Consider the following 24,896-nt stretch of genomic DNA (forward strand, 5'->3'; position numbering starts at 1 on the left):
ATCATTTCACCCTTGCTATCCAAAATCCACTCATTTCCTATACTGCCCTTATCCTCCCTCCATCTTTAGATAGCTATATTGTCAATTAGTTCCTTAATGTGTTCTTCCAGAATATCCTTATGCATATATAATAATTATGGATGTATATTCTCATTTTCCTCTTTTTGATTCAAAAGGTAGCATGGTGTACATTCTGTATTTTTCGTTTTTTCACTTAACAGGAGTGTATCTAGGAGTGTATCTTTTCATATTAGGATCTAGAGCTTCTTCATTCTTTTTTATTTATGCAGCTGCAAAGTATATTCCATTATATGGATGTACTGTAATTTATATTAATATAATCAGTTCCCTGTTGATGAATATTTGGGTTACTTCTGGTCTTTTGCTATCACAAACACTAATGTAGTGAATGAATTTGTGCATCCATTATTTTTGCACATATGCAAGTATATCTGTAAGATAAATTTCTACAAGTGAAATTGCTGGGTCAGAGAAAATACACATTTGTGATTTTGGTAGATATTACCAAAGTGCCATCAATTAAGGAAGTTTCACGAGATCACCTATGTCAAGGCCCAATTAAATGTTATTCTTAAGACTTTTCCTTCTTTCCACCAAATGGAACGAATCCTTACCACTCCTAGGCCTTTATAACTCATCGTACTTTCCTAATGATGTTCATTATAATCTACTTTGAATCAGAATTATTTGTATATATAGTTGTTTTCCCCAATTGGGTTGAATTGTCTTTTCTGCGTTATATAAGGTGGTTGAATTTTCTTAGCCTGATATTCTTTCTTTGATGAATCAGTTATGTTAAGATCTTTCTAAACAGTTGATTTCTCTTTACCTAAATCTCAACTTTCCCATGGCAGAAGTAAGATCAGAGCCAGGTCAGGGGTGCTTTTAACTGGAGAGAATCTTCTGGGTTTGTCTTGGCTGGAATCCGTCAAGGGGAAGTCTTGGTGCCCAATTAACCACAGACTCAGCTGCAGAGTGTGCTAATAGGTTTGGATATTTTCATCCTGACAGTTACTGGAATGAAAATAACGGGGCAAAAATTACATGCTACAAAAACATTTTTGTGTTTAGTGAAGGCTGTTGTCAGGTAATGAATAAAAGCACAACCTCTGAAATGTTATTTAGTGAAAAGGGCTTTCATACATATCGTGTTACACGTTTTTCTTTTAGACAGAGGAATCTCCAACCTCAGAGTTCCATCAGCCAAATTGAGAATAGTAGACATTCCTCTTAGTCATGATGTCTTAGGAAAATATTGAGATCTACTGGCTGTGATTTTCAATGGATGGCAGCTAAGAAAATAAAGGGTATTAAATAGATTGCAGAAACTTTTTGATTACTGAGACTTGTCATTAAATACAAAGAATATTTTTTAAATAGTTCAATCTTAAAAACAAAAAGGAATAATTAAAGGGGAAGAAAGAATTTCATGAAAGAAGAATAGACAACTAATTTGAATAGATTAAACATAGATTACAAAAATGAGCAAGCAGAGGTGGAAGACATAGAATGTTTATCTTAGGCTATACTACATAGCATATGACCAAAGTGATTCTGATAACTAAAGATTTTTAAAGTAACATTTATTATAGTCTTTTTCTGACTACAACAGTAATGCATGTTAATTGAGGATATTTTGAAATTACTGAAAAAAAGCGTAATGAAAATTATTGGCTCTTATCATTTTCAAATTCGTCAGTTTTCATATTGAGCTATTATAGTGCCATCCATGAATCGCAAGGGGACTGACTTGGTCCGTGTGAAGCAGTAGAATGGAAACAGTGTATGATTTCAAGTCAAAAGACCTTGGTCGATACCTAATTTTATCACCTACTAATTCTGTGTTCTCAGGCAAGTAAGTTTACTTACCTCTCAGAACCTGTATCTATGTCTGTAAAATGAAGACAAAGACCCTGCCATCACAGAGTTTATATTCCAGTGGAAGAAGACAGGCAATAAATATGTAAAAATATACATAAAATTAATTTTAAGTAGTGAGGTCTTTATGAGAGAAAAATAAAGCAAAGTAAAAGAATAAAGTGACATTGCAAGGGTGGGTAGTATTTTAGATTAGGATGATTAAGGAATATTTCTGAGGAAGTGACATTAGAGCAGAGGACTTAATGTGGAGTAGAAGAGCTCGCCGTTGGAGGCACGCAAAGAGATGGCATTAGAACTGGAGACTAGCAAGTGCAAAGTCTTGAGCTAGAAACAAAATTGGTTGTAAGAGAAACCACACATAAATCCATGTTGAAATGAGTCCAATGCCAGATCATGGAATGTTTTATAAGCCAAAGAAGAGTTTGGACTTTATCCTAAGTAGAGCTCTCTGAAAACTGGGATCATACATTATTCATGTTTGGATTTATTCCCAGTATCTGGCACATAACAAATACCCATTAACTTGAATTTATGAATATATAAATTGCATATATAGGGAAGGGTACAAGTTGCCACCATCTTTGAATTGAGTTTGAATGAAATAGCCAAGACGCAAAGAGGTTGGCATGTTAGATTACTTAGAGATTCTTCAGGGTCTTAATATATTTATTTGTAACCAGAGCCTGAATATTAACATGTATACTATGATTCTTGGCATGATTCTGGGTATATGAAGGCATTTAATGTTTTCTAATATACAGAGGTTACTTGTTATAGATTTTACTTTATTTTAAAATGTAGGGAGCAAAAAACGGAACTCGTTGATAACTAAGATGTTAGTTATCTCTAATTTTCTATAATTTCGCAATAAAAAGAAATTTAAATAGTGTTTTATTTGACAATAATGTATATTTTTTTCTCACATGTACTTAGTTAATACAAGTGTACTGAATCTTTTGCTATTTGAAGCTCATTTATTATTCTTTGCTTGATTTTGTTGTAGCCTCGAGCTGTGGCAGGCTTTCGAGGAACAGTTCGTTATGCATCAATCAATGCTCATCGGAACAGGGTAGGTATCTGAACGAGAGTCAGATAAGTATAAGCATGCCGATCGCGTGAATCAGACTGACTTCTTTACATGAGAATCAGACTGACTGCTTTACATGAGAATCAGACTGACTTCTTTACATGAGAATCAGACTGACTTCTTTACATGAGAGTACAAAGATGCGGAAAGTTCTTTGGAGCAGAGAGAAGGGTGTTAATTCTAATGCATGGTAAGGTGTATAGTGGACAATAGATGTGTGCAATTACATAGAAAATAAAACTGGATTTGCCAGAAAAGATAATTGCTAAGTATATGTCATAGGGAATCTTGTGTCCTAGGTATAAGTAAGTATTAACCAATTTAATATTGAATTTTGAAGAAATAAAACATTTGTGTTCTATTTCAGTAAGTTATTTGGGGGTATCATACTGTCAATACCTAGTGAAATGTAGGGGTCATCATTTTATGTATAATAATGCATCTAATCTGTGATAGCACCTCTATCAAACCTTTTGTTTTCATGAAGATCTCAAGTGTAGACAACTTCACAATTTTTATCTCAGTAAATTATACCTTTCCTCTTGGGTTTAAGTTTTAATTTCTCTGTCTCTCTCTCTCTCTGTCTCTAATTCTTTTGCTCTGCTCTGATTTCTTTTTCTCATCCTGAACCTTAATTATGAGTAGGAAAGGTGGGTATTTTGTGGATTCTCAATCCTTGAACTTGTTTGGATGGAGTTGAAAATTTAAAAAAATGATTCCTTGATAAAATATAAATCTTTTCTTGTTCTTTCATTACCTCATTTTTGTTCTTTGAAGCCAAAATTGCTTTAATGAAAATTTGACCAATGCTAAATATAATAGAAAGAGTATGTTGAGGTCTCACATGCTATGCTCCTGTGCATTTAGTTTCTTAGGATGTGATTGTAAATTGAAAATAGGAAAAGTATTTTTATCAGTGTGTAGCCTTCTGTCAAGACTCATTTGGTTTGATTCAGTGTTGCTTTATTTTATGGCATCCAGGCAGTTATTCTGCCTTAAAAAGAAAATACTCTTATTTTCCAAATAGATTCTTAAAACATTTTAGAAGTAGTAGGCTTTCTAATTATTTCTGTTAAAGAATTATGTCAACTTTGGAATCTTAGAAATAGGACATTCTTTTGTGGTAAGCATAAACATTTCAGAGATCATAATCACTATATAAACATTTCTTATATAGCTACTAGAAAGAGATTATATATATTTTTTATTTTTGTAAATTTGAAGAGTAGAGATTTCTTCTAAAAGCCTCTTCAGCATACAGTGCTCCAAAAGTTACTCTGTTCATCTTCTTAGTGTTTGTTATTCATCTGACCTTAGTAGAGGAATTTGATACTGTATAGCCTTGATTCTTACCTTCCATTTCTGCTCCCAGCACACCTGAGGAGTGGAATGCTTTATATAGTAACACAGCTTCCCAACAATGATTGTCAGTTTATGTGGTGACACAGGAGTGCAACTTGTGGAACCTTCACAGGTGCTTGTCTAATTTAAAAAGATTTAGCAGATAATTCTAATAAACTTGTTTCTTCCACACTCTGCAACCCTGATTAAACATAATATGCTCCATTTCCATTTTTTTGGTACCCTAATCTTAAACTTTTTACATAAACAGTTTCCACAAAGACTTTTTAGAACACTTGAACTCTGTTCATTTTGTCTCATTGCTGTCCTACATTTTAATCCTTTGTTTAATACTTGTTTTCTCTCATTATGTTGAAGGAATTATTTTTTCTGATTCTATTGAGAAAATCGTCATCCATTTAACTGTTGTTACCTTGTATTTAGTTTTTCCTTTTTCTTGATTGCTGTTGATATCGTTTTTTGTCTTTGGTGTCTTGCAGATACATTCAAATGTGCCTCGGTGTGGATTTCTTTATATTTATTCTGTTTTGGGGTTGTCATGCTTCCTAAATCTGAACATTCTTGTCTTTTATTGATTCTGGAAGATTCTCAGACATTACTTCTTTCAATATTGCCTCTTTCCCTTTCTCTCTATGCGTTTTTCTTCATATCTCCAAATTGATGTACGTTAGACCTTCTTGTTGTGGCCTCTATGCCTCTTAAATTCACTCTCCGATTTTTTTTAACTCTGTGTGTCTGTTGCATTCTAGATAATTTCTTCGGGTATGTCTTCATTAATTCTTTTTTCTGCTGTGTTCGATCAGCTTTCTAACATGTCCGTTGAGTTTTTAATTTGTATAATTGTACTTTTTATTTCTAGTTGGTTTTTTTGGCCCCTTTTCAAATCTTTTATAGTTGGTCTTCATTTTCTTGGATACAATATGGTTCCTTTCTTATGACTTTAATTTCATTATTTTGTTTAAACATTTCATATTCTATATCCTATAATTCCATTTCTGAAATTCTTGAATATCTAATTCTATTCTTTGGTTTCTCTTGTCATTAACTTCTGGTAGCCTGCTTTCTAATGTACTTTATGATGTCATACAATGAGCTTATATTTGGTGGGCCTCATAGAGGTCCTGAATTTAAGGGTGCTTTTATCTTGACAAGATTTTTATTTGTACCTGTCGTTACTGCAGGACAGGATCATCCAGAAAACACTTCACTTCTGGGCTTGATTTCCCAGAACACAAAAGTGGTATAAATTTAAACCCCAAATAGGAGAGAGGGACAGGCCTGTGATAACAGATTCTCGTGTCAAATTCTTTTTAACCACTCACTTTATCCCATTGATAGTGGTTGAATTCTACAGAAAAAAAAAAATACTGCAGTATAATGTGTATAACATATATTGCACTAAAGATAGCCCTTTGAGGGTCCTAGCTATACGGTGGTGGTGGGGAGGGTATCTCAGTTACAACTTCTGTGTTGTGTTGGCTCAGTGCTTTTACCCCTATCCCCTAGCTGATTGATAAAACTCTGGTTGATAAAAGCTATGACAGATATCCCCAGAACTGCCAAAACCAAAGTTTCAGTATCAACTTGCTTCTCTTGTTTCCAACTTTCTTTTAATTTTGACTCATGATTTTCTTTACTTCTTTTTTTGTTTTTCACTTGTGGTAAAGAACACATAACATTACATTTACCATCTTAACCCTTTTTAGTGTACAGTTCAGTAACTTTAAGTATATTTACATTATTTTGCAACAGATTCCTAGAACTTTTTCATTTTGCAACACTGAAATTCTAAGCCCACTAAACAATAATTTCCACTCCCCCTAACCCCACCTTCTCTTACTTCTTAATGAATGCATTTATTAATGGGTTATTAATTATATTATTTCCAGCATTTCTGGGTTTTGGGGTATTCTTTGTATCAAAAAGTTCTTCAGTGTATCTATTCTCCTCTATAGATTGCTGTATAGCTATGTAAATATACAGATATATTTACCAGATAATTTATGGAAAATATATCTAAATTTGTAGTCCTAATTAGATGAAACAAAATGGTTAGGCCTTAGACAATGTAATGTATTCACAAGGAGTGATAATGTAATGTGAATTCTGTTTCGCTTATGAAGGAAATGGGAAGACATGATGACCTTTGGTCCTTATTCTACATGTTGGTGGAGTTTGTGGTTGGTCAGCTGCCGTGGAGAAAAATAAAGGACAAGGTAATTTTGGAAATGGAAATGTCAATTTTGATAGGGGAAAGAATAAAAATTTCTCCTGGGTAGTCATTCTTATGAGAATATGCTTATGTATAAGAATTAAAATTTACAAGCACTTTCACTATATCCTAATAAGTATATTTTTCTCTCTATGAGCTGTTATTAGAGATCTAATTAATGTTACGACTTTTTCTATGTACATTGAGAAAAGATACTGATTTAAGTACAATTATCATTTCTGATTTGATTTCTAGCCTTACTCTTAGCTTTTATTTTCATTAGTTCTCTCTTTTTCTTTTTTATAAGTTCGTTACACTTTTAATTTTTAATAGTCACATTCTATTATTTGATTTGAAACCTGTAAACATTTGTGTTGATAAAGAAACATAGATTCAAGATCAGCTTTTTCTTTGGGGAGCTATCAATTCACTGATGCAGAACTTTGTGTTACCCTTTGGTTCTGCATTATAAATTCCCCCCATTTTTAAAGCACTATGCATTAAGCTATTAGTAAGAACTCAGTTCTTGTTTTATACTTAATTACCCACTATCTCATTCCTCTGCACATACCCTTGAGACTCTTAATGTGTACCTGCCAAGAGAAATTGACTTTGATTCCTTTTTCTTTACTTCCCAGGAGCAAGTAGGCTCTATTAAGGAGAGGTACGACCACAGGCTTATGTTGAAACATCTCCCTCCAGAATTCAGTGTCTTTCTGGACCACATCTCCTCTTTGGATTATTTTACAAAACCAGACTATCAGGTAATCATCTTTGTGAGTTCTGTGGGCTAACTACTCTCATTTAGTCTCTGTCTTCACTTATTGTAGCTTTGAGGATGTTATAAATGACCAGGAAAGGTCCCTAGAATAATACTATCTTAATATATGCTGAGGAATGTGGTGAAATTAACTGGCGATGACAATGTGTGTGTGTGTGTGTGTGTTTCCTTCCTTCTGGATGAACATACTTTATTAGAGTTTGAGGTTTGTTCATCATGTAACATGTTTTACTGTTCCTGCTCTGATTCATCTGGTGTATAGAACTGCCGATAGATAGTTCAAATTATATAAATCCTATAGCTAATTTGTTGACCGAAAGGAAATGTCCAACTAGGTAATATATCTGCTCAGGGCTTAAGGGTTGCACATCATATGTTAATAGGCTATGGAGACAACAGTCAGTGAAGATTGTTGGCTCCATTTTGTCTGTGGTCTGTGAATCATTTCCTGAGAGCATCAGTTAATGAGGCCTATAAGGTTGTCTAGGTTTACCACAAATTGCATCCCTAACCCATCCAGCTGTATTTCAGAAGATTCTACTGCACTCAGGGAGAACTTGGTCAGAGCTTAATGCAAAATAATTACTACCACTGAAACATAAATGAAGCCGCATATAGATTAATAATAATAATATATTAGTGTATCATTTTTATCTACAAAGGACAACACATAGATTTTACTGCCTGTTAATGGAAGTTTTATATTCTAAAGTGTTGTCAGTGTCGTCTAGTCAAAAGATTAAGATTATCCACAGCACAGTGATTTTATTCGCATATAATAACTATTTCTGTGTGAAATTGCAGCTTTTGTATAAGATATAAACAAGATAGAAAGCAGAGAGGCAACATACAACCGTGGGTTCTTAGAGAGCTTAAGCAGGTGAACTTGTCTTCTTTCCTATTGGCTATTTGCATTATAAACTATATAGACTGCCTAACAAATGGAGAAAATACATTGTATTTGAGTTGCTGTGGAGTATGTTCTTATAATTACATTAGAGAGTACACATTACTTGCAATAAAATAATAAAATTATACCTGTAAGACTAGTTCAGGAAAAGCTGGAAAATATCCCAACTTTCCCGTCTTGGGTGCTAATAACTTTTTTTCTGACAATGTTTGGGAGTATAAAAGTTTAGCATAGCAAAAGCTTTTTGATCACATTCTCCACTTACTTATGTCTACAATCTAAAGAATACTATCATATTTACCAGCTAACATTGAAATTTAGACCTATAATTAATTTAGTTTAAATTGACAGATTATTGTTACCAAGTTTTTCATTTGGATATTCTCTTAGAGGCTTCTCTGTTTCTGTCACATAATAACAAAACAAAGTGTAGTGATTTTCCTATTTTTGGAAGAGAGAGAGCGGCCATAACAATTTCTTTGTTTCACTGATTCCATAAATAATATGCTTCTTTCTTGCTGTCTGATCTTTCATAAGCAGTCAGTGGGGAACAGGGGCAGGTGGACTAGAGAAGAAAAATTGGGAAAAAGGGATTGGTTTAAGTGACTGTGTGTTCTGGTGACTCGTAGCAGTGTGACATCAAGTTCCAAAAAGAGCTTTGTAGCTTGTTTCTTACTTCCCTCACAGAGGCCTGCTGCAGTCTTCATTTTGAGAAAAATTACTCTACTTTGAATATGAATGCTCTTGTGAACTAATACTGTCCATATGGTTAATTTTATAGTTTGGAATTCATTCCTGAATTTGAGTTTAATTACTGTTCTTTCAAAATTTTAAATTCCTCATTGGACAACCAGTATAGTTAAAAACAATAACAAACCTCCAGCAACAAGCAAAAAAACATACCAGTATTTCCACTGACTATATCAAAGGGCAAATAACAATACAGAGGGTGCCAAAAAAATGTATACACATTTTAAGAAAGGAAAAAACTGTATTAAAATTGTAATACAATGAATGATGCTAGCATTCCTTTTTTTTTTTTTTTTAAATTGGGGAATATTGGGGAACAGTGTACCAGTGTACTTCTTTCTCCAAGGCCCATCAGCTCCAAGTCGTTGTCCTTCAGTTTAGTCCCTCCAGCGCAGCTCCGCTCCAAGTCCAGTCACTGTTTTCAATCTTTAGTTGCAGGGGGCGCAGCCCGCCATCCCATGTGGGAATTGAACTGGCAACCTTGTTGTTGAGAGCTCATGCTCTAACATACTGAGCCATCCGGCCGCCCCTCTGGAAGCTCAGTGGCAGCTCGTTGTCTTCAATCTAGTTGTGGAGGACACAGCTGGCCCATGTGGGAACTGAACCAGCAGTCCTGTTGTTCAGAGCTTGCGTTCTAACCAGCTGAGCCATCGGGCCGCCCTGTGCAATTGACTCTTTGAACAACATGGGTTTGAACTGTACAGGTTGACTTATGAGTAGTTAGAAGTCTGCATACAGGTAGGGCCAACTTCAGTTCTACACAGATTTTCAACTGTGTGGGTACTCAGCACCGGTGACCCCCGAGTTGTTGAAGGGTCAACTGTATTTTAAATTAAAAGTGTATAAAAAAGTGCTGGGCCAACATTTTCAGAAATGTAGATAGTGATAAAAAAAAAAGTGTGCCTACCTATAATTTTAATAAATCCTTTTAAAATGCTTTGAGAAAGGAAAACATCTCCATCGGGTGCCTAGGAAAATCTTATCAACCTTGAATTCCACCACAGGACCCTACATTGTCACTAGTTAATGGGAAACTAAGGTGGCAGCATCCGATTGGATAAAGATGAGGCCTTACTTGGTGCCTTTACACATTATTGTCACAATAATGACGCACAGCAATGTCACAGTAATACCTGGGTAGTACTATTATCCCCATCTTATGGAGACTTGGTTTAGACATGTAGCCTGGGAAAACTAATGGTACTGAAGTGGTTTCTGAACTCATTTCTGACTCATTCAAAAAGACCCAAGCTCTTTCGGCGCTTTGCCATCTGCCTTCCTTGCAGAGGTGGGCACAAACACAATAGGCACTGTAAAATAAGTATTAACATGACTGGTTAAGAAAAATGTGTGGTTCAGTGAAAGAACTAAGAAGTTATATGAAGAATTATCTGAAATTGTTGTTATAGGATCTCATGGTCCTGACATAAGAACATTCTTATTAGAGTGTTCAGATTATTTTAAGCGTTGTTTAGCCAGCTGAGAAGACTAATGAAAGCCACACACACACACCATTGGTGAGCCTGAAACTAAAATGTGTGTATCAGCTAATTCATACACTGCCACAACATAGCTAAGATCAGAGGATATGACAAAGAGGAAATCCAAAGCTGATCATGCTTCATTAATCTTATTAATATACTTTCCGGGTTTAGGAATGGGATTGTTTAAACAGAGATTGCATCAAGTCAGGTTTCCCTGACTCTGATAACATAGGAGTTAAATTTTCCACAGGGCATAGATGGGCTGCTTGTGAAAGAAAAAAATAAGACGTTGAGCTATCAGGGAAGGTCTTTCTCTAACGCTGCCATTTAAGCCAAGTCCTAAAAAGTGAGACTGTATTGGCCATGTGAAGAGCAAAAATAAGAGGAAGAATGTTATAAGCAAAAGGAAGGACATGTGCATAGGCTGTGATTCAAGAAAGGAATGGAAAGAAGACAAGTGGCAGAACATAGTAAAAGAGGGGAGAGATTAGTTTGAGATGAAATTGGAAAAAAGGTCAGAGACTAGATGATGCAGGGCCTTTAATCCTTGTTAAGGAATTTGGATTTTATTGTAAGTGCAGCAAGAAGTCTTGGAAGTCTAACAGACAGGAGCACTGTGATCCAATTTGTGTTTTAAGAGAATTATTTTTGCAGTTGTGTGCATTCAAATGAGGCAGAGGAGAGTTAGAAACTACTTAGGAAGGTATTGAGATAGGCTTAGCTATACCTTGGAAAGAAAGCAATATTTTTAAAAAATCAGTGCCTTAACATTACAGAGGTTTATTTTTTGGTCACATAACAGTGTAGTTAAGTTGGGTGGCTCTCCTAGGCAACTCTCAAGTGGTAATTGAACATCCAGGCTCCATCCATATTTTGACACTTATCTTTTTAAATATATCTTGTAGCCTTTACAGTTACCAGGACGGGGAAGAGTGAGTGTGGATGATCGCTTAGGGGTTTCATGACCAGGCCTGGATGAGATCTAAACACTTCGGCATATACCCCTGTGGCCAGAACCCATTCACATTGGCCCAATTCGGACTGCAAGGGAAGCTGGGAGAGAGTCTTCCCTTGTGGGCAAGAGGCAAGGAATGAGGAAGGTCTTGACTCTGATGTAAGCAGTAGAGAGGGGGTGAATTCTTGCTCTACCCCCTTTAATTTTCTCTTTTCATTCCCCATTGTACTTACATGACCTAGCTATATGAGACCCCTAAATGCAGTCAGATGAGATGACCAGCCCTTCTCCCAGCACCCCCTGCCTGCAATGCTTCCGTTTCATAAACCTGCTTGTCCTGTGCAATTGCAAGCCCAACTCAGATGCCAACTTCTTCAGTCTGCTCTGATTCCTTCCTGACAGGAAGGAAGTACTACACTCTTGTAGCAGTACTTTGTTTAGTCTCCTTACTAGCTAAGTTCCTTTAGAGCCAGCGCCTTGCCCATTTATCTCAGTTTCCTCAAGAAATCAGCACAAGGATAGGCATTTAGTAAGTTTGCCAAATTGAATGAAATCTGCTCGATCTGATCATTGCTTCTATTGAATGCAAACGGAAGACAAGACTGTTTTGTTCACCTTTGCATTCCTAGCACCCAGGACAGTAGGCATTCAGTGTATATCTGAATCAATGAATGGGTATTTGATATAACTATAGAACAAGTAGAGTCGCAAAACATCCCTGTTTACTTGACTCCTTAAGTTCAACTGTGTATATGCAAGAGATAGAAAATTTTTAATATGTCTGTGTTTTTGCCTGCCTGGTGACTCAGTTTGCCATGCCCTGTGGTGACGATGACGGTGTGATGCCCTTGTGAATCTGCTGCTCCCTCGGTCTTTCTCTCATTGACAGATGTCCACTCATCCAGAATCTGGCTGCACTGAGCGTGGTTCTGATGTTTAAAAGAATAGCAATTTAGGGATACAATAGAACCCCTAAAAGCAACCAGCTTACTTCATTTACATTCATCTGAAGAAATAGAAGTCTATCCTTTATGGGCATTTTAACAGGCTTTCACGGATAATTTCAACTATATGCTGTTTTTGCTTTGCCTGCTTACTAGCTGTAAGTCTTGTATAGTGCAAATAGCTTTGCACTTCAAAGGTACACTTTAGTTGGTGTTTTGCCACACACTATTTGTATGACCTTTCTAAGACTGTTTTCTTGTCTGTGAAATGGTAAAAATACCTTCCCCACAGTGTTGTTAAGAATTTAATGAGATAATTGTGGGAATGTTTTTTAAATTGTAAAGCATCGTAAACGTAAGTGGTAGTACATGTATCTCAGTGGCACTGCATTTGCCTATAATTATCTCATTTTCTTCATTCTTATATTCTACTCAACATGACTTCTATGTTGATAGAACTTCTTTATATTTTCTTTATGTTACTTTGTCCTGTTAAGGGGAAAGGAAGTGCTACTTACCTTTTCAGTTGACCTTGTTAGGAGGCATCGAGCTTAGTACAATGTCACTTCACCTTGTGGGCTGACACTACATAAAGGGAAGATTGGTATCAGGCAGCCCTATTGGCTGAGCAGCCAGGCTGCCTCACTCAGTCTCAGGTCCCCTGGGGCAGCCACCAGGGACACTCCTGAGTTGTCCTCTGTATCTCGATGTAAGTGGTGAAAACCGCTAAAACTCTGGGCTTTTGCAACTCATTCTCTTTATTTGATTTCTGTCTTGTTCTGGTTCTGTTCTCCAAAGGATGCGTGCAATGCATTTTTCCCCCTGTACCAATGCTGCTAAAAATCCCTGGAAGAGGAGAGAAATCTAGAACACGTGCGTTTCTTTTCCCCTGTTGTATCTATTTATCACTGGTGTGACTCAATTTCTTTTGCAGCAAATAATCTACCTTTGAAGTAGCCAACCCAGCATTGCTATTGTGCTCTGCTGGTTAAGTGCTTTATTGATCCATTCATTTGCCATTCGTTACCTGAGAATTCAGGTATCAGGATTCTCAGTGAGTCCTCAGTATCACATTACAAATGATTCTTGTTTTTGCAAAGACTGGACTTTGTCTACGTTCTCTTTGAGAGGGCAAACTGGGATTTCATATGGAGGTAAATATGATAAAGCTATTGATTGCTTTTGTGCTAAAGACAGAGAAGGGAAAGATGCTTCCCTAAGGCATCAGTCTACATCAGATGACTGATTGCTATAAAGAACAAGGATATTTCAGGTGGTGGGAACTAGCACCAGGCATTTTTGTGGAGCACACATGCTTACATGTATAGTTAATTTAGATGATGCATTTTTGTTGGTTAAATTTTTTCTCATTATTAAAAGTAATGCAGTAAAGAAGTAGTTATTATAAAAGTAATACATAGTTATTACAGAAAAGTAGATCATCCAAATTATTCAAAATTTCATTACCTAGACGCAGTATCTGATTTTTACATACTTTTTTTGTGTCTTGAATAATTTGCCTTAGAAAAATCATTTCATTGTGTATCCCATTATAATTAGGATTGGGAAAAATGGACTACCTCTTATACATAAGTGCAAGTAGAAGGGAAATGAATAATTCACAACAGGAGCCAAATAAAAAGTAATACTGTATTGTTTCTTGTCCACACCCTCCTCAGGTCCTCCTTCCCCAAAGTCTTTTTTTCTTCCCCTCTCCCCCAGAAGTCATCTTCCCCAGTCTCCTCCCCTTCCCTACTTTCACTCAAGGAAGATTCACCTTCCTGATGATTTTATGCCTCTAGAGTTGCTCACACTAGTTCACCAATCTCTCTAATTGCAGCAAAGTGGAAGCATGTTTCTCAAGAGGTCTGATTTATCTTAAATGTTCTTAGGAGTTTTGCTTTCTAACTTCATGTTTATCATGTTATAAAATATCATATTAAATGTCTTACCTCTGAGTAAAATTCTTCAGGAAGCTGTGCCACATTTATCAGGTGACTTGAAACCCTCTCTGGCATATGGCTTCATCTCCTGGGGGTCCACATTACCCTAATTTGAGAAACCTGGATTCTTTAGATGAGTTTTTATCTTCTAAGAATATATTATTAAATAAAAGAAGTAGAGGAGTCAGTTGTATACTAGATTTCCAGTGATTCTCAGTGGAGAGATTTGGGACTTGCCTTCCTAGAGGGGAAGTGTCAGAGTCATCTGCAAAGTTTTTTCAGATTTTATTCTACCCTTTCTTGAGTTTGAAAATTACTGCCACGATGAGCTCTTGTTCTGATTGGAAAGTATTTTATTCCTCAATTGTATTGGAGTAAAAAAAAAAAAAATGAGGCCCACCAGTTCTCTCTCTCTCTATATATGTGTGTGTGTGTGTGATTTATTAGGTGACTAATTGATATTCTCAAATCTATTTGAACGATTAACTGAATTGGAGTTTTTTGGTTTTATTATTTATTTAAGCCAAATGTGATCTCATAAATTCAGTTAACCAACTATCCTCCCCCACTCCCCCCAAAAAAGTCTTTGACTTGTCCTGTTTCTACAAAGTATCTGCAGAGTTCTACCGAGTCTGACTATTTTAGTCTGACTGTTCTTTTTTTTTTAAAAATAGTATTAAAGAAGCACTTTTTTAAAACAAATTTTTATTGGGGAATATTGGGGGTCCGTGTGTTTCTCCAGGGCCCATCAGCTCCAAGTTGTTGTCCTTCAGTCTAACTGTGGAGGTTGCAGCTCACTGGCCCATGTGGGAATTGAACCGGGGCAACCCTGTTGTTCAGAGCTCACACTCTAACCAACTGAGCCATCTGGATGCCCCTAGTCTGACTATTTAGTGCCTCAGTGCTTTATCTTTCCTTCTGTTTGTTGTGTTCTGTGCCTCCTGCTGCTGGTCTCTAGTATCACCATCTCAGTAACAAATTGTTTCTTATTTGAGGCCCAATGGCATATGCTACATTTTCTAAGACATACAATACTGTGATGATTGTAAGAAAATAATTCCATGATAAAAGGACATCTGGCGTCAAAGCTGTTTAAGAGCACCTCATTGCAGCCCAGTACTGGCAAAGCATTTAGCAGGAATGGGCTAAGTTAGTGCTCACACAGCAAGGCAGTTGCTGCCTCATGGGCAGGGACTCCACCTTCCCGGAAGCGCGCATCTCGCTCTGTGAGAACCTATGAGAACCTCGATTTCTAGAATCAGGAGAGAGGTCTAAGGTCTGTCACTTCAATTCCTATATGCTAGGCCTCACTCTATCTTCTTCCTCCTTTGTGTTTTCTATAGCGCTCTACTTCTGACAAGTTGGGGAAGTCTAAGCTATAACTTACGTCAACAAAAATATGACCAAAATAAAATTTCTCAGGTTTTATAACTATGCCTTTTCCAATTTCTTTTATCTTTTTTTAGTTTCCTTTTCTACATTTATTATTTTTTCTTGGGGACTTAAATGAAAGGATAGGATCATGTGAATGTTTCAGTAAATATTATTACAAATAAACATTTATTTTTGAAATGTTTTTAGAGTAATTGTTTAAGGGTTCTGTACTCAACAGTTCCAACATGGTTTGGTTTTTTTTGTTTGTTTTTTCCCACATCAGCAAGCAATTATCTGACACCAGCTGGGTGTCCTATAATTCAAATCAGTTTTAACATCATCTACCCAGAGATAGAGAGCGTCAGATTCTATAGGTTAAGGATTCAGCCCCACAAGGCTGTCCTCCACGTCAGATGCCAGTTGCAAGTCCTGGTTGTTGCCTGTACTGATCGACTGGATATAAACCAGAGGTTCCCATGAATCCCCATCTTGGGTTTGCTTAATTTGCTAGAGTGGCTCATAGGACTTGGAAAACCAATTTTCTCACTAGATTCCTGGTTTATTACAAAGGATATAACTCAGAAACACCAGATAGAAGAGATACATAGGGCAGGGTATGAAGAAAGGGTGCAGAGCTTCCGTACCCTCTTTGAGGGAACCACTCTATCCGCACTGCCACGTGTTTACCAACCCAGAAGCTCTCAGATGCTGTCCTTTTGGGGTGTTGTCGAGGCTTCATTACATAGACATGATTGATTAAATTATTGGCCATTGGTGATTGATTCTACCTGTGGCTCTTCCCCCCTCCCCGGGAGGCCACAAGGATGGGACTGAAAGTTCCAACCTTCCAATCACATGGTTGGTTCTTTTGGTGATTAGCCCTCATCTTTAGATGCTTTCCAAAAGTCACCTTATTAACATAAACCCAGTTGTGGTAAAAAGGGGCTTTTTATGAATAACAGGACACCCATTTCACCTTTATGGCTCTGAAGTAATTTCAGGAGCTAAGGACAAGATACCAAATCTTAGAACAAAAGATGTTGCTGTTGCTCATATCTCTCCGGAAATTCCAAGGGTTTTAGGAGCTGTAAGCCAGGAACTGTGGACAAAGACCAAATATATATGTAGTTTTTATAGCTCACAGTATTATTGACTCTTATATATAAGACATTGTATTAGATACAGTGATGAACAAAATTAGTCATGTACTGGTCTCTTGGAGCTTACTCTCTGGGTGAAAGAGAGAGAAATCAATTAAATGATCAAAAATAACTATAAATTTACAATTGATAGCACTTGACCATCTATCTCCTTGTTGAGATATTTTCTTCACTTGGCATCTGGAACACTACACACTTGGTTTTCTTATGTCACCGGCCATTCCTTGGTTTCCTTTGCTGAGTCCTTTTCTTCTTTCCAGCTAAATGTTGGAGTGCCCTAGGTCTTAGTCTTAGCCCTTGGGCCACTTTGCTACCTAGTTTCATTAGATGACATCATCCGATCCTATCACTTTAAATAATTATTAATATCTATATGCAGATGACCATCAAATTTGTATCTGTATTTATTTCTCCCTAAATGGCTTAAAATTTTCAGTGTCTCTATCCTCACTGCCCTTCATCTCAGTAAATGGTAGCACCACTGACCCAGTGGTGCAGGACAGAAATCTAGATTATTCTTTCTTTACTCTCACAGTTTTCATCTAATCCATCAGCAAATTCTGGTGGTTCTATACAATGTATCCAAATCCTGCCACTTCTTATCACCTCCGCTCTTACCCTGCTAGTTTAGTCAGTAGCCTCCTCCCTGGTCATCTGTTCTAGCACCCTCATCTTCATCCCTGTTGATGGCATCTATTCTCCACTTGATAGCCAGAGTAATCTTTTTAAAGCCTAAAACAGACCTATACAACATCCTCCAGTGAGGAAGTGCTGATTTCAGGCCTGGAGCAGGAAATGTACAAGATGAATCCCTGAGGATAGAATAATGACAGTAAGAGAAATAATGAGAGAATGAAGCCATACTCATAAAATTAAAAATGATGCATACTGTCAGAAACAGTAACGGGAGGTTTTTGTGAGATCTTTCTCAAGAGCACATCAGACTTTTGGAATTTAAAGAGAAAAATAACTGAAATTATGTATAGTATAAATCAAGTAATAGGGCATATTTCTTTGTGATAATTTGTGTGTGTACATGCACACACACATACAGTTTAAGAATTTTTCAGACCCACAAAAAAATTGGGAGAAAGCACAATGAACTTCTGTATATCCCTTAACACATACCAGCTGTTAACACTGGTCACTTATTTAAATTGAACCATATAAAAATGCCCCTTTTTGGCAAAATAAGTGATCACATAGATGGTAGAAACTGAATACACACATATACATACAGTACACATTTCCTGTTGCCAAACCATCTGAAAGTAAGTTTTAGATATGATGTTTCATTATGTATCTTCCAAGAACAAACATGTTGAACCACGTAACTATAAACAAGTGCCTCACCTGAGAAAAATCAATATTAATTCAGGTCATTATACACATAGCGTCTTTATTCAAATTTCCCTATTTGTTATCGTCAGGTGTTTTTTTTTAATCATACAAAAAACGAATTTATGAGTCTTATTCTATAAGTGAAAGCACCCCAGACTGTTGGCTTGTTCCAGGGATGGCTTACTCTAGTTTTTTCTGTTTACTGCTGGCTTACTCTAGTTTTTTCCTTTGTGGTTTAGCTTCTTACATCCGTGTTTGACAACAGCATCAAAACCTTTGGAGTAATTGAGAGTGACCCTTTTGACTGGGAGAAGACTGGCACTGATGGCTCGCTGACAACCACCACGATTTCTACCACCCCTCAGTTGCATACCCGCTTGACCCCTGCAGCAATTGGGTATGTCCTCCTAAACAGCTCACGCAGCTATCTTTCCTGGAGAGGTTACATTAGCAGAAATTATTTCATGCAGATTCCTTCATATTACCAAATGCTAAGACAAACACAAGTGAAAGCCTATGGATTTCCTTGAATTAACAGTGCTCTCGTATATACTTTGGTTCGGATGTACTTTTCTTAGAAAGTATTTATAGGTCATATTGTGAAATGGGAACCTAGAGCTTGTGTTATTTGTTGGTATCAGATTTACTGTGGGTTTTCTTCAAAATGAGAAGGGGCATTTGTTGCATTTACTTCTAAAGAGTATATGGAACCCTGGAAAGAATGAGCTGCAATTAGATCTATACTGTGCTTAAGTTTATTTGGGAACAAAACATGTAGTTTGTTCCTCTTAAGAAAGTGATTTAACTTCCATAAGAAAGTGATTTAATTTTCAAAGTGTATTAGGAACGGTTACCTATCATGTATTTCCATCTTCTTGATTTTTTTGTTTTTAATGTTTTTCTCTACATACATATAATATAGTTGCTTTTGTTTGTTTGTTTATTTTGGGGGAGGTTATCTTTTTTTTCTCACCCACTTTTTTACCTGCTCTGGTTGCTTTAAACTGGTTTTTAAAAAGTAAATAGGCAAAAATCCTCATACAATGTGCGCTAGTAAGACATTTTATCACTAATCCATTACTGTGATTTTATATTGAAAGATGGGATCACAGCTTACTGAATCAGAAAATCTTATGTGGGCTTATAACTGGACACATTATCCTTGATTAGCTAGTCTAAGAGTTCTTAAATATGGGATACCAACCAGCTATATCAGAATCACCACAGGTGTTTGTTTAAAATATCTATTTGTAGGATTCAGCCAGACTTACTGACTCAGAATCTAGGGATGCAGCACAGAAGTCCATGTGCATCAGATGTTTCTCGTGCTTCTATGAGATTGGGACTCACTGCCCTAGTCCCGCCTCCCTCCCACTCCCCCATTTTACAAATGAGGAAATAATCCTGACACTGAGTGAATCACCCAACTTTAGATAAATATTAGTCACAGAGCTTGAGCCTGTCTAGAAACTTTGATTCTTGTTTTAATGCTTTTGTCTTCTTTCTCCTTTGATTATTGTTAGAAGTAAATAAATCTCAAACTTGCAAAAATTGGGTGGTAGGACTTCAAGTTAGCTGAAGTCAATGAAGACAGTGTAAGTTCCCATCTTCCAGTGTTTCCCTCTAAAATAAGACAGAACAACAAAGGAAAAATAAAACACCACCAAAATCATGTCCTCAACATAATTTGAAAACAAAGCATCCCCAAACTTCAAAATAACAAAAAAAGAGAAAATAACAAAACTCCATGTCCTTGTGCAATATCTCTTAAGACCCTGCCTCTCCCAATCCTGCCATAAGGCTCTCTAAAGCCAGGTCAATAAAAATTGTGGAGAAGAGGAGAATTAGCAGTGGGACCTAAGGTTGATCTAAAACCACACCAGAAAGACTAAGTCCATCCTAAGAATAAAATGTCCAAGTACATCAGATCGTGAACTATAGGGAGGTAAATATATGCATGATTCCAACACAAGGCTTCTGAGGAAGAAAAAAGACAAAAAGAAGGGAGAAGTGTCCTTTGTCAGTTCAGTGTTGAAGGACCAAACATGTATCCATTTGGGTTCTATCAGGAGAGAGAAACTACATAGTAATTTGAACAGGGAACGATGATACAAATTATTACCTGTAACACGGAACTGGAGTAATGTGGGATTGATTAGTAGAAAGTCGAGAGAACTGTAAAGAATACATGAATAGCAAATATAAAGTGTAATTCCTACCGTACTCCTAAGGCTGAGATTAAGCCTCCAAGCAAAGAGCCCTGACCCCAGCCCTAACCCTAGGACTGAGCTCCTGACCTTGTTGAAGAGGGTTTGTCCATACCTCTGGAAAGTCGCTCTAATGCCACACTGGTAGAATTTGCTAAAAAGCTTCTCTCTGGAACTTGATCAAAATCTGCCAGAGAAAGCTGTTTGCTGGGGCTGTCTCACTAGACACTCTGCTGCAAAACTTCTGGGTAGTGGGGATTGCTCAGGCAAGCTTTTGGTTGCTCCTGTCTATGTGAGACAGATGGTGAAGATGCCGCGATGCTTCAGGGAGAAGCCACACATGATGGAGAAGCTTGCCCAGCTATGCAATGGAACCCAAAGCAAAACACTTTCCTCCTGCAGTTTCTCTCCTGTGCCCTCCCCTGACAAAGCTCCAGTGTCAGCTGGCAAAAGGAGATATTTAAAGGACTGAGATCCACTTTCACAAAACAGGCAAAAAAGATGAATTTGGAGCTGAAAGGCAATAAACCAATATTTGCAGAGGGGCAAAAGCGGAAATAAAATTTACCTACAAGAAAAGAGAACTCTAAAGTCAGAGGACACACAGTATCTTCCCTGACCACAAAAAACAAATAAAAATCCACTTAAGTGTTTGGACTTTTCTATACTGACAGAAGAGGGCACTAATTAAACTATGAATCGTGTAAAACACTCCAATAACACAAAAATGAACCAAAAAAAGATTTTTAAAGTTCCATAAAGTGTTATTGTAAAAAAATCAGAAAAGAAAATCTAATTAACTAAGGGAATTTCCTCTCAGAAAAACAACCATGAGGAAGAAGAAAACTGTAAGACAAAACCCCAAAAGGAATTAAGTATGCTCATTTATTTGAAGATATGGATAACCACCCCAAATCAGAAGTTTAAAAACTAAGAATAGAAATAGATCCCCCAGGGATGGCCAAAGAAAGTGAAAGGGATTAAGAAGTACAAATTGCCAATTATAAAAATAGGGGATGTAAAGTCCAGCATGTGGGATATAGTCAATAATACTGTAATAACGGTGGTGTCAGACTTATTGGGGTGATCACTTCACAAGGTATATAAATGTCTAGTTACTATGTTGTACACCTGAAACTAATAAAATATTGTATGTCAACTTTATTGAAAAATAAATTAAAAAAAAAATGTTTATAAAGAAATAGACCCCAAAGCGGGGATTGGGGAGAGAAAAAGGTAAAGGAAAAGAGAGAGGAAGAAATGAAATGAGAGTTAATTGGACTCAGGAAAAAAATGGAAGAAAAAGATATCTCAGAATTGAATAAAGTATAAAGTACACAAAAGAGACTAGACTCAAATGAATATGTAATAAAAGGCGCTGAATAAAATTAGGAGAAAAAAACCCAAGAGAATGAAAATAAAATAATAATTTAAAAAGGCTAGAGAGAAAGTAGTGCAAATGGGAGGAGTAGAGAACGAATAGCATTTGTATTATTAGAGTAAAGAAGAAAAACAAAACAATACCAGTTAAAACAGAAACTCCATAGCAAAAGGTTAAATAGGAAAACAGGGACTAAGAGCATTTACAAAAAGGTATACGTCCAAAGGTGACCATTAGGTAAACCTTCCAAAATATAAGGGGAGAAAAAAAGTTTATAAATTAAGAAAAAATAAGTTTATAAATACCCATCTTGTAGAGAGAAATATAGCAAATATAACAAAGTACACATAATTATAAAATACTATGGCAGAGTTGAGACCCAACATATCAGTCATAGTAATAAATATACATGGGCTTAACTCATCTATTAAAAGAAAAAGATTTTCAGTTTGGTTTACATCGCTGTATACATATTCTATATACAAGAGACACACCTAAAACAACCAAGAAAAGGTGTTTCGTAAAGAGATGGACAGATATATACCAGAAAAATGGAAAGAGTAAGAAGAGAATGTTGATCCCAATGTCAGACAATGTACAATTCAAGACCAAAAAGCATTATAAGTTATGAAGTTGGAAGGGTGCTTTTTAATGCTAAGTGCCACGGTTCACAAGTGGGACATAGTATTTATTAACATTTAGTTACCAGAATTGCAACAGTCACCTCTAAGAAGCAGCAAGTACAGGAGATTAATGGAGGTATAGATAGAAAACACACTAGTAATTGGAGATTTTAACATACAACTCAGTTCAAGATAGATCAAGTGAGGGCTGGCCCGGTGGCTCAGGTGGTTGGAGCTCCATGCTCCTAACTCCGAGGGCTGCTGGTTCGATTCCCACGTGGGCCAGTGGGCTCTCGACCACAGGGTTGCCGGTTCGATTCCTCGAGTCCCACAAGGGATGGTGGGCTCTGCCCCCTGCAACTAAGATTGAACACGGCACCTTGAGCTGAGCTGCCTCCCGGATGGCTCAGTTGGTTAGAGCATGGGCTCTCAACCACGAGGTTGCCAGTTCAATTCCTCGACTCCCGCAAGGGATGGTGGGCAGCGCCCCCTGCAACTAAGATTGAACACAGCATCTTGAGCTGAGCTGCCGCTGAGCTCCCAGATGGCTCAGTTGGTTGGAGCGCATCCTCTCAGCCACGAGGTTGCCGGTTCGACTCCCGCAAGAGATGGTGGGCTGTGCCCCCTGCAACTGGCAGCGGCAGCTGGACCTGGAGTTGAGCTGCGCCCTCCACAACTAAGACTGAAAGAACAACTTGAAGCTGAACAGCACCCTCCACAACTGAGATTGAAAGGGCAACAACTTGACTTGGAAAAGGGGCCTGGAGGTGCACACTGTTCCCCAATGAAGTCCTGTTCCCCTTCCTCAATAAAATCTTTAAAAAAAAAAAAAAAAAAAGATAGATCAAGTGAACAAAGAAGAAATAGAAGACAAACAACATGATCAATAAGGTAGATCTTATGCATATTTTCCAAATATACCCTGATGACAGAGATTGCACCTTCTGCTCAAGTGCCCTGGGAACATTCACAAAAATTGATCAGTTATTAGGTCACCAAGAAAACATCCATAGTTCCTAAATGAGAAATACTACATTGTCTGATCACACTGCAATAGAACTAGAAATTAACAAAAACAAAAATGTCAAAGGCCCTTCCACCTGGAAACTTAAAAATCTCCTATTAAACTACCCTTGGGTGAAAGGGAAAATACAAACTGGAGTTACAGGACAGTAATGATGATTAAAACACATAGAATCTGTGGGATACATTTAAAGCCAAGATCAGAGGAAAATTGATGTTACTAAACAAGGAGGTACATAATGTCTTATTACTGAAGATATTAGTGTTGATAATGTTGCTCAAGTGGTGTTAACCAGATATCTCCACTGTAAAGTTACTGTTTTTCCCTTTGTAAGTAATAAGTATCTTGTGGGAAGATACTTTGAGACTATTCGAATAAATTTGGTTTTCATCATACTTTTACCCACTAATTTTAGCATCCATCAGTTGATCTTGCCTGCAAAATATCAGGCCCACAAGCCTACCATTTACTACCGTGTTTCCCTGAAAATAAGACCTAACTGGAAAATAAGCTGTAGCGTGATTTTTCAGGGTGACATCCCCTGAACATAAGCCCTAATGCATCTTTTGGAGCAAAAATTAATATAAGACCCTGTCTTATTTTCAGGGAAACACAGTATATGGCCCTTTAAGAAAACACTTGGTGACCTCTGAGTTATTTCTATTTGCAAATGATAAGGAAGAATACCTGGAAAGCCCTAGAGAATCAGTGTTAAAGAGAAAAAATGATAATGTATGTCCCACAACTCTGAATTTCTTAGCAGAAGGAGAAAGGAAGTTCAGGAGAAGGTAGGAAGATGCTTTAGATCAGGAGTCAGCAAACCTTACCTGTAAAGGGCCAGATAAATTTGTGGGCTCTCTCACACTACTGCTGGTTGTTGTAATAAACAAAATGGAAAAGAATGAGTGTGATTAAAAAAAAAAAAAAAAAATCTTAAAAAAAAAAGAATGAGCGTGACTATGTGACATAACACTTTATTAACAGAAATAGGTGAGCAGGCCAGATTTGGCTGACAAGCCCTAGTTTACCAGCCCCTGACTTAGATTATGGGAAGGGAATATGAAAAGGATGTCCATTCTTTCTACTTTTCCCGTTCTTTCATACATTTCCTTCCTTTTTTCCCTAATCTGCTTCTGTAATTGATACCTTGCCTACAAACACAGACCATGTGTTCATAATACTCTCACAAGTACTTTCTCACTCATTCTTATTCCTTAACATGATACAGTTTTCCTGGGAAGAAATTTCTTGATCTCAAACTCCAGATTTGGATCTGAGTTTTAGGAGAAGGAAGAAAATAATAATTATGTAAGGAGTAAACATGGGAGAATAAATGCAGAGGAACCTGAGTCATGTGAAAGAGAGCCTGTATAGAGAAGACGAAGAGTTCCTTGAAGTGTGTGGTATTATACTAAAGCATAGAGATATGAGGGAAACTAAGACAGAGTGAAAATAG

General features: G+C 36.9%; 1 protein-coding gene across 3 annotated transcripts in view; it reads left to right on the top strand.

The window, feature by feature from the left end:
* Nucleotides 1–24,896, top strand: part of TTBK2 (tau tubulin kinase 2) — a 130,295-nt gene that overhangs the window by 82,193 nt on the left and 23,206 nt on the right. For all 3 annotated transcript variants that reach the window (XM_019725389.2, XM_074327861.1, XM_019725390.2), the window contains 4 exons: nt 2,906–2,971; nt 6,475–6,567; nt 7,202–7,327; nt 18,445–18,602. In XM_019725389.2, coding sequence (XP_019580948.2) covers nt 2,906–2,971; nt 6,475–6,567; nt 7,202–7,327; nt 18,445–18,602 — 443 coding nt within the window. The remainder of the gene's footprint in view (nt 1–2,905; nt 2,972–6,474; nt 6,568–7,201; nt 7,328–18,444; nt 18,603–24,896) is intronic.

Source organism: Rhinolophus sinicus, linkage group LG03 (genome assembly GCF_036562045.2).
Source record: "Rhinolophus sinicus isolate RSC01 linkage group LG03, ASM3656204v1, whole genome shotgun sequence".
In the NCBI taxonomy this organism is placed as follows: Eukaryota; Metazoa; Chordata; class Mammalia; order Chiroptera; family Rhinolophidae; genus Rhinolophus; species Rhinolophus sinicus.